Source organism: Hesperophylax consimilis, chromosome 17 (assembly GCF_061612785.1).
Source record: "Hesperophylax consimilis isolate HC1 chromosome 17, BYU_Hcon_1.0, whole genome shotgun sequence".
In the NCBI taxonomy this organism is placed as follows: Eukaryota; Metazoa; Arthropoda; class Insecta; order Trichoptera; family Limnephilidae; genus Hesperophylax; species Hesperophylax consimilis.
The window spans coordinates 12643371-12657903 of record NC_142852.1 but is presented as its reverse complement, the minus strand read 5'-3'; the positions used below and the strand labels follow the sequence as shown (position 1 = coordinate 12657903).

Here is a 14533-nt window from a genome sequence, read left to right as displayed (position 1 = left end):
TTAGGCCAGATAGAGCAAAGTCGACCGTAGGTTCATCAATTACGCCGGGCGGAGAACCGAAATTTTTTTTACACGACTTCATCACTTACGCTGTTGAGATTCTGGCTTTGTTTTAAGGTATTTTTTTTTCTCATCCCCTAAGGATCCGACCAGCTACAACAGAAGTTCAATGAAATCATGACTTCCTTCAGGTGCACTGCAATGTGTAGTGTGTAGAACTAGGCTTTAGAAATTTTCTTGCTGTCCATGAAAATTCCTAAGTAAAACGTTGATATTGTAGATGTCGTATAATTTTCAATATTTAATTTAACTTTAATATTCAAAATTATATTTCACTCACGGAGAAAATCTTTAAAGGATATTTTAAATGTTCACCGCAGTTAAAGCCAGTGTCTGGGGATGAAGGCTCAATCCACAGTAAAACCAAACAAAACCAGCCCGAGAAATTACGCCACTAGTTCAAAAATTGAAAATAGATGTATTATTGTAAAAATTAAAAACTTTGTTATTCACAGATTGATTTTTTCCTATTAAATACATATTTTTTTTAAATAAGTCATTGTCTGTTACAACACTAAGTACCTAGTTGTGAGATGTCTATACAAATAGTATACAAATATTTACCCATTCATTTTCTATTTGTTTCCAGAAACACATGTTTTGCATTGTGATTGTGTTTCCATTAGCCGCAGTCGTGTTAATTGATACATCCATAATCATACATTCTTTGGGTAAGTTTTTAATAGAACCATATCAAATTTATAGGCCAGATTAGGTGTACTTTTATTTACTTTAAACCTTGGAATGGCAGAGGTAAAATGCCAATCAGCCGCCGTACAGCGGCTGACACAATTTTCGTAATAACTTACATGTTTTGCAAAATGATGTTTTTTTGTAAATTATAACGTCTTACCAGATAATGTGTTTAAATTTTATTATCTATCCTATTTAGTAATGTAATCATATAATAATCAGATATAATCAGAGGAGTAATAAGGAGTAATGAGGAGTAATGAGGAGTAATAATAGAGGAGTATAAGTCATTATATAATCAGAGAGAAGTTTTTTTTATTATAAAATATAGTTAAATAAGACGTGCGAAAATGTTATTGAGTTTTAATATATTTCCAGCTAATTAAGCGTTCTTTACCATAAACATAAATCATTTGAGGTTTTCCCGTAAATAAATACTCTAATCTAACTTTGAAAATCACAAATTATGATAATGTATTTGCAAGTGGCAAAATGATAAGCGAAGATAAACGACAGAATGTTCATATACATAATTTCATTGCAAAGTTAATAAAATAATACGATAGAAGCATAATAAAGCTTAAAATACCGTAACATAAAGGCAAGTGCGGTGAACTTCTAGGAAATCCACGGTGAATGTCTTGGAATACTAATAAGGGTTAATGGTACTTAATACCACCAATAAAATTAAAATTAAAAAATTTCGCAATTCTAATTTCAATAAAAGAACTAAACAATAAATAACAATAAAATTTAAAAAAACCTGCTAAAACACAATTACGTTTTTCTTTTTATTTATATGCTTTAAAACCAATTTAATAGTCTTTTAATAACATGTATTGTACGTGTAATATATGTTTTTTTTCTTAAATTGAATAACAATGGTCTAAGCACTGTACCCTGTGGTACGCCATAGTTCAATGTTACTTTTGCCAAATGACAAAAAATATTATGTACTTTTACATTTTCTGCACAATTCACATATTTATTACAACTACTGACAGACAATTGATATCCGCAAAAATCAACATATAGGTATATTTGGTGGCATTTCTTTAGCTTAATACAATATATTCTGATATTAAAAAAAAATTACATGCCATACCTTTTAGTAAAAAAAGTTTAATATTTTTGAAACGGTTAAAAACTCGATAAAGTTGTTGATTTTCTCAAAATGTGAGCAGTAGTCAACTTTTGAACTGTTGTACATGTTTTTGTGTTTTTGAAATTTCCAAAAATGCTATTGAATGTTTTCCACAACACGGTAAAAACTAAATGAAATTCTATTGTCCCTGAGAATAATAAACAGTATCATAACTTTTTCTAATTATTTATTTGATAATAAGATAACAAGGGCTTAAACACAAAGCGCTGATATTCAAAACCATTTGAAAACTAACATTTGAAACTGATTTCCGAAGGGCTCGATAGAAGGAGCAATTGAACTAACCGTTGTCAACCAAGATATACACCATACACTCCCGTCAATAGGAAGTTCCAAATGTCAATCGCTTCATTTGACTACGCCGACGCTCAATGAGCAATTTGTCAATCGCATATATGATGAAAATAGACAATTGATATTGATCGACTCCGATCTGCTTTAGTATAAAAATAATGATTGTGTAAAGCAAATATATTCGTGTGAACCAATTCATATCTCCCGATATGGTTTCCTTATTATATGGAGATACATATGATCAAAAAAACATTGTGTAAAACGGCCATTATTGTTGAGATATAAAGTTCAGTTGTTTGATTAACCTTGGAATATTATTATACACCTATAAAATAATATACGATTTTTTTACAGAAACATCAAACTAACATGAAGCCAGTTGTATCAATATTGGTTATTGGCCTTTTCATCAATGTTGTTTCTGCCAATATAGTTGGTGACGCAAATGAAGAGGAATGCGATTCTTCTAGCAGTGGTAAGTTCGATAAAACAAAATTTTGAAAGAAAGACAATAAAACCCATGTTTTTATTTTGACATGTTTACTCCAGATCTCGGGGAGGGAGGTGCAATCCTACTTGTTCCTCATAATGCATAGAACATCAATAAATTATATATGTACATAATAATAATAATAATAAAGAAAATACATCAATGACATCAGGATTTGGTTCCATCGCTTGTAAGTGGGATCCTGCCGGAAATCCAGTGCTGCCATCGCAAGAGCGTTTTAGCTCATGGCTAGTCGCGTTAAATGTTTGCTACTACCATCATTATAGTGGAACATCTTGTTTGTGCAAGATGGAGGACTTGACAGCTTGATCTATTAATCGGATCATAAATATACCAAATAAATTTTTTTAATGAAAAACATATCTGTATACCCCACTGCGTAATATAAATACTCAACCGGGGCAGTAAGCCAAATTATACACGGTTATTTCAAATTTCAATACATCTTTAGGAGAGAGAAATATTAAATTTGATGTTGCGAAAATAAACTAGCTAACTAAATAACTAACTAACCAACACGCCGTTTCCCCGCAGGGGTAGGCAGAGAGGACGGACCGCGAAATAACTCGGTCTTAACACACACTCCTAGCCTCATTCACATTCATACGTTGTCTCATACATACTCTTCTATTATTCTGACTCTACATGACCCGACTCAAGTATCTGATTCACTTGATCGTGCAATATCTTCCTCAGGCTTCCCCGTCAGCCTCACCATTCACATATGCGTCATATATTCTCATTACACTCCTTTCTTCGCTCATTCGCTCTACATCCCCAAACCATCTAAGCGTCCCTTTCTTAATCTTACTCATTACGTCAGCCTTGCATTATAAAGTATACTCGTATAATGCCCTACCAAATGAAACAAGAAAATAGAATCTAGTATAGTCTGCTCATGGCTTCCAGAAATGACTGATAATCAACTTGCAAACATTATGAAGACAATGTTAATATAAAAACTACTACAGGTCTTACCAACATCGCCTGCAGGCCGAGCTGTGCTTCAGGCAGTATCAGATCTATGTGGAAGACTATTACAGGAATGCCAAGGGAATCTGCGTGACGCCTAGGATTGTGGAAAGATAACCTGAATGACTGGACGAGATTTTAATTCTTATTTCCAGACCCCGAAACGTGCAAGGGTCCTCACGAGGTGTGGACCGAGTGTGGCAACAACTCCTGCGTGAAAAGTTGTGCCACACTTGGTCTTACCAACATCGCCTGCAGGCCGAGCTGTGGCTCCGGCTGTATCTGTGCAGAGGGATATTACAGGAATGCCAAGGGGATCTGCGTGAAGCCTCAGGATTGTGGTAAGATAACCTAAAAATGACTGTATGCGTTATTTTGTTTCGTTTTTTTTTTTTATTTAGATGAACGCAAGATTTCATTCAATATAAAATTAAATTACAGTTATTGGTAAAAAAGTTACTTAATTTTTTTTTTATTACCTTGATGAGTAAAACCTCAAATTTCTAATATTTAAATATTGAATATAATATAGCAATTTTTGAACGTATTATTTTGGTAGTTCTTATCCCAGGTTCAGGTCCCAGATGTGACCGTATTTTTTTCCGAGTTTTCTATTAAAAATCGCTGATATATCTTCAATATTTAAAAAGTGCATAAATAATCATTTAAAGTGTGTTTTCATACGTGAATGTTACATAAAGAGCACACTACTACTACTGTAGACTACTCTTTCAAGCTGCAACGGTTAAATATTATTATCGTCTAATTTTCAGGAATAAACATCTGCCCCGGAAATAACGAGACATTTTCAGCTTGCATTTCTCCATGCGCCGAAAAGTGTGTGACTCTCGGCAGGAGCGACGTGGAAAGGAATTGTGAAACTCCACAGTGCGCCCCTGGCTGCGACTGCAAACCTGGATTCTTCAGGAATACGAATAATGAGTGTGTTACCCCTGACAAATGTGGTAAGTTATAAATATTACCTATTTGTGTTTTACTGAAATAATAAACAAAACTTTTCTTCTTTTGAAGTCACTGCGTCATTCTCTAGGATTGCGAACCCCACTATAATAACCCTGATGAAACAGGCTCCTCCACATAACGCGGTCCTGTACAGCTAAGGAGTGAGCCAAGGATGCTAACGTTCAGGACACCTCGATATTCATCTGCTTCTTCTGCAAAACACTTTTCCACTTACAATGATCAAAATTCTTACTTGACGTCTTTTAATTTATTTACTTTAGAGTGCGGCGTCAACGAGGTGTTCTCCAAGTACGGTAGGCCCTGTCCGTACGAGACCTGTGACCTGATTGGCACTGCAGCGTTCACCAGCTGCCCGGCCTACGACCCCATGAACCCGCCTCCGCCCACCTGCAACTGCAAGCTCAACTTCTACAGGCTCGACGGGGTGTGCGTCGATATCAGGGAATGTCGTGAGTACTAACTTATATCCCTCTACTTGTCCGTCTCCTTCTTCTTCTCCTTTTTCTTGGTAATTACCATTATGATTGTGATTGCAGCCCCTAAATTCGAGTGCCCGGAGCTGACAGTTTACGATGCATGCCCGGACTACTGCGTGGACCAGCGCTGTTATTCGACGGTGGTAAAGCCGGACAACTGTCTGTGGGAAGCTACCAACAAAAGATGCAACCCGAGCTGCCGCTGCTTGGAAGGAAACTGCGAGGACGAATCAGGAATTTGCGTGGATAGAGACAGCTTCAGTGAGTATCGACAGATCCTCGCACCTTTGCAAATAACGTCATGAAACTGGTATCGCAACGTAAACATGGCTAGAAACTAACTGCTGGTTGATGTGAAATCTTTCGACAAGAATAATCCCAATACCGAAGAAAAACTTACCACGTTAAACATCGGTCTCGCTGGCTCCCGGTTGCCAATCTATGTTTCTGAGCAATTAACTTTTCTGACGAACCAGATTTGGTATAAAACTTGACAAGTTACAAAAGAGAAACGATATCAATTTGCATGGATCAAAGAAAGACGGATTTATTTGCGGAAAGAGAGAGGTTCAGGCGAAATTCTTCATCAGATGAAAACAAGCTGGCTTCCCTATGACTATATCAAATACAATACACTTATACCGATAACAAATATAAGATGAAGGCTTTGTTATTATTATTGCCATTTTTATATCCTGTGATTATCCTCACCCAGTCATTAGAACCAAATATACTCACGAGGTATGCTACTTTCCGCTCTTCATTATATTATTATTATGCTACCGATTCTGCCATGTACATACTTATTCACTAATACTTCTGTGTTCATTTACCTGGGAATACTTCGATTATTATCACATGTTTGTTTTCATAAATACTATTATATTATGTATGTTACACTGATTCTGGAAATGGATCAAAACCGTATAGTAGGGAAATATTCTTTGCTTAGCATTTCATCTGAAAAATTATGATTCAATTACCTCCCTATATCTACAATGACACAGATATAACTTGCAACACGAATTAGATTGTCAATCTCAACAAATTTAAAAAAATTACAGTTGAAAGTCTTATAGTTTAAGATTATTCACCAGAACATCAGAAGTATGTCAAACATTGATGATTTTCTGCTATTTCTAGATCAATTCAATCATACATTTGATTTTTTTAATTTTATCAGAGTGTTGGATAAACAAAAACTACTCATCTAAAATAATACAAACTTACACGGAATATCACTCAATTAATAATATAAATAAATCTAGTGGGGTCGTTATTTACATCAAAGACGGTATTCAAGCGAAGAAATTTTAGTATCACAAGGTGCCTTAGAATTGTTCTTAAAAATAATTTATGTATTTTTGCTATATATTGATCACCTTATTTTCTGAATATAGATTCTTTTTTGAATTCACTCCAATTATCGGAACTGTTGATAACAGAGCAATTCCGATAAATTTGAACGTCAAATCATTATAGGCGACCTTAATATTAAAACTATATCTCCATTATTCTTGACTTGATTCGACTTGTCACTTTATTTTCTTATATAATATCTACCATATGTCTTTGCTTTCATGTACCTTTGTCTACTCCTATATTTTTCATTTTACTTTATTCGTGTTATTATTTTGTAATTTGGACGATGTCCGTTAAAAAATAAATAAATTTCACCCCCAATTCAACGACTATCCAATCCATGCATGCTCACAGAAAACGGATTCATAGTGACAATCAATACGCCTACTCATGAACAGAACACGAAACAATCTTGTTTGGATCACATCAACGTAAAAAATATTAACTTCACGGACTCTTTTGCTATCCACACTTCAATTTCCGACCACTACACAACAGCCCTCTGCTTTAAAGATAAACCGCCCACAACTGTTAAAATTAAGTACGTCCCTCGAACAAACTATAAGAATTTAATTGAGTACTTGCAATTAGAATACTGGCAAAAAGTATTTGATCAAACTGATACTGACATTGCGATGAAGGAATTTATCTGCATCCTTCATACATTTATATCTAAACATACAAGTAACAAACTCATACCGAACAGCCAGTTTAAACTCACGCCCTGGATCTCTCCCGGCCTTGTCAAATCGATTCACAAAAGAAACCAACTCCACAAAAGGGCGCAAAAGTTTCCAGATAATATTTTAGTACAAATTCACTATAAGAAATACAGGAACTTATGCAAAAAGATTATTAAATATAAGAAGAAAAATTAATATTAAACTTTCGTTTATAAAAATTCTTTTTCCCCAAAACGTATGTGGGAAGCATTTCGTAATATTAGTAAAACAAAAATCAACAGGTATTCCGAAATTAAATCGTTAGATATCGGTAGCAAGAACATGTCTAATTCTAACTTCTCACTTCACATCGGTGGGAACCACACTTGCCAAAAATATTCTCGATAAATGCAATAAAACTGAAACCGATCTTGCCAAGTTGGTCATGTCTAACCTCGACTATAAAAAAGACAAAATACAAACATCGACGAACGAAGTCTTGGAAATAATAAATTGATGACCTATAACCATCTGACGCTTGTGAACCAGACAAAGTCTCAACAAATCTGCTAAAAGTAATTAATTCATTCATAGCAACTCCGGTAGCTTTTATTTCAACTCTAAGTCTCAAATCAGGAATATTCCCTAACCATCTACACCATGCAATTGTTGTATTACTACACAAAAATGGAGATAAATCTGCGATTCAAAGTTACCGGCCGATATCTTTGGTAAATTCGGTCTCAAAAATTATCGAGAAAATTGTCAAAAACCGTCTTAGCCTTTACCTTGAAGATAATAACATTCTTTCTGAGAGACAATATGGCTTCCGACCGAGTTCAGGTACCGAAAATGCCATTGGCAATCTGACTCATTATATATCATGAAGTAATTTCTAATAACATCGATCGAGGAATTAAAAGCATCGCGCTCTTTCTGGATCTGGCTAAAGCTTTTGATACCATCTTGCACTAAATCCTTTTGAAAAAACTTCAGCTGAAAATCCTAAAATTATGATATCCCGCGATTTGGGTTATGTTAACATTACATTTATTGTTGTTAGTCGTTTGCCTTGTTGGTTTTATTGTAGTTCTTATATAGGAATATGTTTATTGTTTTTTATGTGACTAAAAAAAACAAAAAAACAGAAACTTTTAATTGAATGAATTCAGAATTGAAATATTTGGACTTCGTTTTCATCAGCGATCTCAGCAGTGATAACGGACTAAATATGTGTCGTAGATGTCTTTCAATCAGACTATGAGGACAGTCGACTTTTTGCACATTTCCATTTACTGGCTCTTTTTTTGTATTTCTTGAATAAAAATAAGTTTTAATGCACTAATATAATTTATTAATACTCATTTTAGGTAAAAGTCCTAAGTTTGTAAATAAATAATTGAATAAATAAATAATAAATGAAGCATCCTGTATATTTGCCTAGCAAATTCAAGAAGTACATATAAAATATGGTGAAAAAGCCTATAAATGACATAATTTTAAGACTTACCTTTCTATTTGAGCTACTGTTCTAAGGTATATTGATTCTGGAGTCGGTGAAGTCATTTTTTAGTTAAATAACAGTATATATGCGCAATTAAACGTATTTTTAGTGGAACAATTTCGTTGTTAGAAAACAACTAAAAATCAACATGGCAAAACATTTTAACTAGCCGACTCCTGATTGGTTGACAGTGGAGATTGAACATTCAAGACCTCAACCTTCTGCGGGATGTTGAACAAATATCTATGAACTTTCTAAAAAATATTATATTAATTTATAACTTTGAGTGTTTGAATGTTCAATATCCAGGAGATTAAACAAATAAGAACTGAAACATTGTTGGCAATCGAAAAATGCTTAAAATGTCACTTAAAAACCAAAAAATATGTATTATTGTAGAAAGCAATCACTTTGTGGTTTGACATTTTTTTTTTTTTTTTTAAAAGAAAGACAAACATTCCCGGGTTACGAATAACTTGACAATATTTGAAAATCTCCTACTACCACCACAGAAAGCTGAAAATGTTGCTTGTATTGTGATGGAGGACTTAGCCGACCGAGGAATTGAACACACTACGCCCGAGTGGGACCCAAGCGCGATGTCAACTCGGCCACCGACCGGTCGGACCGACATAAAATAAAATACTTTTTGTTTTAAAACCACGATATTTATTAATTTAAGAACCGACCGGTTTCGCTTTACTTAAGCATCTAAATTGGCGAGTACGGCCAAAAAAGCAAAAATGTGTATTAATTTGTACCCTGATGATGCTTAAGTAAAGCGAAACCGGTCGGTTCTTAAATTAATAAATATCGTGGTTTTAAAACAAAAGTATTTTATCAAAAAATATGTTTTTTTGAGCTTCATTAATGCGCAATAGGATAATGAACATATTGGCATTCATAACTCAGTTTTGCAAAAAAAGGTCTATTGAACATACAAGAACTAGGACAGCGAACTGGCTTTTATTTACTTTACCGGTTTTATTTTAAATTATGATATGAACTAAACTTTCAATTTGACTGGCCTAAAACAGGATCCATTCCTAGTTGGCTAGTCAAAGTTTCCGCATGTTTTATTGTATGATTTTTATGTGAAATAAATAAATTATTATCATTATTATGTAGCCATTCCTGGCCACAGACAAAGACGCCTAACAACTAACAATACACTAGCCCCACAATTTGAATTTCTCCCAGACGTATCCAAAAACAAAAGCGTTTGCCACTTTCGACTTGAATGAGTTGGATCTCTTCACTTTGCTTGCTCATTCGTATATTTTTCACCCGACATCTTGATGTTACAGTTCCCAAGTGTCCGGCTGCCAACGAAGTGTACTCGACTTGCGGCAACGACGATTGCGCGAGGACTTGTGCCACTTTTGGCATCACCAACTTCAACTGCACTTCGCAATGCACCGCTGGCTGCATCTGTGATGAGGGCTTCGTGAGGGAAACTGCTGGGGGGAAGTGCATTCCAATTGTAGACTGCAGTAAGTCAATTTATTTTCTTGATATATCGCCTTAACCCGTTAAATATCAGGATACCAAATTCAAGTGATGTTTGGGACCAAATATGGTTTCATAATAATTAACGTGTTATGACATTTACCACCAATTTCCGGGCATTTATAGGTGTAAGTTGTATTCAATTTTAAGTTATGTCAAGACAATTGAGAACCATCAGATCTCTAGCAATATACTTCTTAGAACTTGTAATTCCCTTGGAACCAAAATACGCAAAACGTTTGCTCAACAAATACGGTTGAAATTTCTGAATGACAACACGCATTAAATTTTGATTCCAACAAAACCTATGTCTCCACAAAATCTATATTCACTCCCAATTTTCTTAAAAATTACCATTCACTGAGCATTCCAAATAAGTAAGAAGCACTGAGGTCTCCTGACTGCCACTAATCATCAAAACTAGTTTTTTAAACGTGGAAGTGTAAAAAATCGCCTTCTCTTTTAAGAGTTCCGTTCAGTGTATTTATGTTCCCAAACTAATCCATCGGCGAGCTTTCCACTAGATCAGTCCACCGCCAGTGACCTTATATCACCAAATAGTAAAGTCTATTTATGTATTTACCTCCAGCAAAATGCGGAGTGAACGAGTTCTTTGACTGCGGCTCCGCTTGCGACACAACTTGCGCCACTCTTGGGGAACCTTGTACTATTATCAACAAGACCTGCAACAAAAAGTGCTACTGCAAGGCGGGCTTCGCCAGGGACGCCAAGAACGTCTGCATTCCAGTCAAGCAGTGTCCAGGTTAGTCTAAACAACAACCATCGACTATCAGATCTGTGTGCCTTACTGAAATATCCTTACAAGGGTTCCACTATCATCAACAAGACTTTCGACAAGACGTGTTACTGCAAGGTGGGCTTCTCAAGGGACGCCAACAATGTCTGCATTTCAGTCGAGCAGTGTTTAGACCAGTCCAAACAACATCCAAACAACTATCAAACCTAAGTGTCTTACTGTGTGATCACTTGCTAGTGTCTCACCATCATCAACAAGATCTGCAACAATAAATGCTTCTGCAAGGCGTTCCGGCCAGCAGTATACAGTTCATTCCTAAAAACCACCAACCATCATCAGATTTTCTGCACTTTTTGTGATTTTTAAAAAGTTTTCATGGCTCATTTAATTTTTTGCACTTGTTACAAAGCTTTTTGGGTACTAGCGACTAGCTACCACCATATTTTGTTCCTCCCGGAATCATGACAGTCGCATAATTGGATTACCACACAAGAATTTCAACAGCCTAGAGCCAGTGAGATGTGTTGTGAAGCTGGATATAGTGGGGTCGTTAAGGAGATAGGTAAGAGGAAGGTGGAGGAATACTTGAGTATTCAGATCTTGTCACCGCACACCATATAAATTCATTTCAAGCAACATTTCCATTCTGAATGTTGGTCCTACACCAGGGCGCTATTGAAAGTATCTTTCACTCTGGAACGTACCGCAAATATATATTTGATGAAATAATTGTCAAAATTTCAAATTATCTTTACTTGTGCGGGATGGGATCCAATTCGAACCAGCGAACTACAGATTCTCAATTGATAGTCTTACCCCTCGACATCAGAGGCCGTCAAATATTTCTCTTTTACCCAACCAAAAACCCCAAACGAGTACATTGTATTATAAGTGTCGTACATTTTTACATAGGTATGTAAAATTTTCTTATCGATGCCTTTGGATAACTCTTTTTGCAGCTAAACCATGCCAGGGAGACTTGAACGCAAACCCAGCAGATGGATGCAAATGCAAGAGTGGATTTGTCAAGGACAAGGGCGGGAAGTGTATTGCGCGGCCAAGTTAGTTCTTTTAGATGACTTTCTTCTTAAATAAATGTTTATAAACTAGATCAAGGGCTTGGAGGAATAATATCCTCCAAGGTCGACTGAGATAATGTTTACTATGTTTTCAATAACTCTGAATCAAATGAGATCACTCAACATATATTATTTAACATTATATACAATCAATGGTCCTTTGATACATACATAATTACACAATTTACACCAGTAAGTAATTACTATTATTTTCATCAAACTAATACTCACAATTTAAATATCAATATTATTACCAAATATCTTATTTTAAAATATCACAATGTCATCTTATTTCCTTGAAAAGCAAGAAATTTCCATTATTCACTTAAGAATTGAATAATTACTTTTTTTTCAAATGCAATTTTTATGGTGTATTACTATTGAGAGTGGACACATATCTTATGCATTGCAGCCCCTTCTGATTTGAATTTGCATATTATTACGAATTTCTTAATATTTCCAGCCCCCCAATGTGGTGCGAATGAAATAGTGGACACCTGCGCGCTGTGCGCGGACCGGACTTGCGCCATGGTGTTTTCAGGTGAAGCTGCCAAATGTACCAAGCCGCCCGGTTGCTCTGTCGCGTGTCGCTGTCTACCTGGATTCGTGAGAGGCCTGGCCAATCAGTGCGTCAAACCAGAAAAATGTAAGAACACTGATGAATTACAAATATTCACATTTTGGATACCACCGCCCCGAGAACAATTCAATGAATAACCTGTGCTATAGGTCAACCCAGTGGCAAGCTACGGCCGGTAACTTTTATGAAAGTTACAAACAATGTTGGACCCAATACTAATCCTTGCAGTACCTCTTGTGTGTTTCCTATAAAAGTAATACTTTTTTATTTGTTGTACCACCAAAAGACACAGAAACTTCAAAGGCTCAGAGAGCGTTGACCCAGAGAATGCACAGTTACATCAAAAGGGTTTTCTTTTGGTACGAACCTCTTTTTTAGTGTCTGATTATGACTAAAGGGTATCGATTTGATGGTATAGCGGCATCAACTGAAACAATCTTTTCAATAAGCATTCCTCTTACATCATTCCTGTACCAGTCTCAATCAAGCCTCACTGCCATACACCAGGGTGTGTACCAACACTCCATTGTGGACTGTTAGCCTTTGCTTCTCTTGACAACTTTTCATTAGCCACTACCGCTGTCAGTCCTACATTTATCCCTTTTTGAACATTTCCATCTCTCAATACACAAACTCGTCCACCAGCTACAAGAGTTCATTTTCACGACAAGAATTCGTACTGCTTTTGTACTCACTTTTGTAAAAATATAACTGTGGAATTATTGATATTTATCATTAACTCATTCTGCATTGTATCTAACTACACAAGCATTTGTTAATTCTAAACAAAAGAAACTGTAGATGGTGTCAATCTTCCATACTGTTAGCACCGCATATTGAATAAGCAATATCAATTCAGATTGTTCATTTTCGCACCCAAGCCCACATGTTCAACATTGTAACAAATTAACACTCTGATTCCAGGCTGCATTGACCCCAACTCTGAACTGGTGGCCTCTCCGAGTCCCTGCGCCGGTGGCACGTGTGAGTCCCCCACGGTGGCCCAATGCAAGGACAAGGTGCCAGCAAAGGGGTGCCGCTGCAAGGCCGGCTTCCTGAAGAAGAGTGCTGCGGATGCCACTTGTGTGGCCCGCAAGAATTGTCCTAAAAAGGCCATCAGCTACTAAATAATACCTATGTTCAATAACATTGAATATTACTTGTTTTACATAGTACCCACTCAAACAGATGTGGTGATTACATACAGCATGTTTCAAACTACCTTTTGGACATATCAAAATTAATATTTTTCCCCTTATCGTCAAAAAAAATATTAATGAGTAAACATACATTCTTTGCGCAAATCATTATTAAAGTACATATTTCTGTTATTGAAATGGCAATATTTAGTAAATAAAAATGATTACATTATGCTGTGTTTTTTCGGATTTAGTTTGATTTATGTTTTGCTGATTTTTCATTGTTCCAAATTCTCATCCTGAAATTCCTACTAATAACTTGGTAACACAGTTCCACCTGGGACCACAAACCTGAGTTCTACATCATCCGTCATAATAATAAAAAAGAATAATAATTGTATGACTTGTATAGCGCCGTTTTTGTGCAAAATCACCTCAAGGGCGCTGAGCATCAGAGCAGGAGTAACTCAACAAAGAGCTAGGGTAAAGTTCCAACCTAATTTGTAAAACAATCGCGTAAGGAAGTTCTTCGAACTCAAACTATGTCGCTTCTGTAAGATCTCTTTCACTTCCCATTTCCAAATCTTAAAATATTTCTCAATTGAAGGATGCCAGTCTACTATAAACTACTGCACTTTCTACTGTAAGTATGTAATCTATATTTTATCATACCTACTAGAGATAGGTGTACTTCAAAGATGATAGGTACATAATAGATAAACCATACAAAAGCAAGGAAAAATAGGGATAACTTAAATAGCATTTAGACATATGAGAATATAAATA

The 14533-nt window shown here is 35.7% G+C and overlaps 1 protein-coding gene across 3 annotated transcripts; it reads left to right on the top strand.

The window, feature by feature from the left end:
• The first annotated feature begins 630 nt into the window (after positions 1-630).
• On the top strand, positions 631-13979 carry LOC149416011 (zonadhesin-like). 3 transcript variants are annotated; one of them, XM_089642031.1, is made up of 11 exons: positions 631-731; positions 2567-2687; positions 3851-4036; positions 4469-4660; positions 4940-5128; positions 5216-5416; positions 9991-10176; positions 10782-10955; positions 11909-12010; positions 12492-12674; positions 13533-13979. In XM_089642031.1, exons 2-11 carry the CDS (start codon positions 2582-2584, stop codon positions 13733-13735), a joined length of 1722 nt encoding a protein of 573 aa, XP_089498157.1. In that variant the 5' UTR covers positions 631-731; positions 2567-2581; the 3' UTR covers positions 13736-13979. The 3 variants fall into 3 exon arrangements, with proteins under 3 accessions (XP_089498157.1, XP_089498159.1, XP_089498158.1); XM_089642033.1 differs by lacking the exon at positions 9991-10176; XM_089642032.1 differs by lacking the exon at positions 11909-12010.
• The last annotated feature ends 554 nt before the right edge of the window (positions 13980-14533 follow it).

Bases quoted from the DNA above. Each gene is read 5' to 3' on its own strand.
- LOC149416011 (XM_089642031.1), top strand. From the start codon at position 2,582: ATGAAGCCAGTTGTATCAATATTGGTTATTGGCCTTTTCATCAATGTT. The intron at 4,037-4,468 runs GTAAGATAACCT...TCTAATTTTCAG, and splicing joins CGTGAAGCCTCAGGATTGTG to GAATAAACATCTGCCCCGGA. The intron at 10,177-10,781 runs GTAAGTCAATTT...ATTTACCTCCAG, and splicing joins CATTCCAATTGTAGACTGCA to CAAAATGCGGAGTGAACGAG.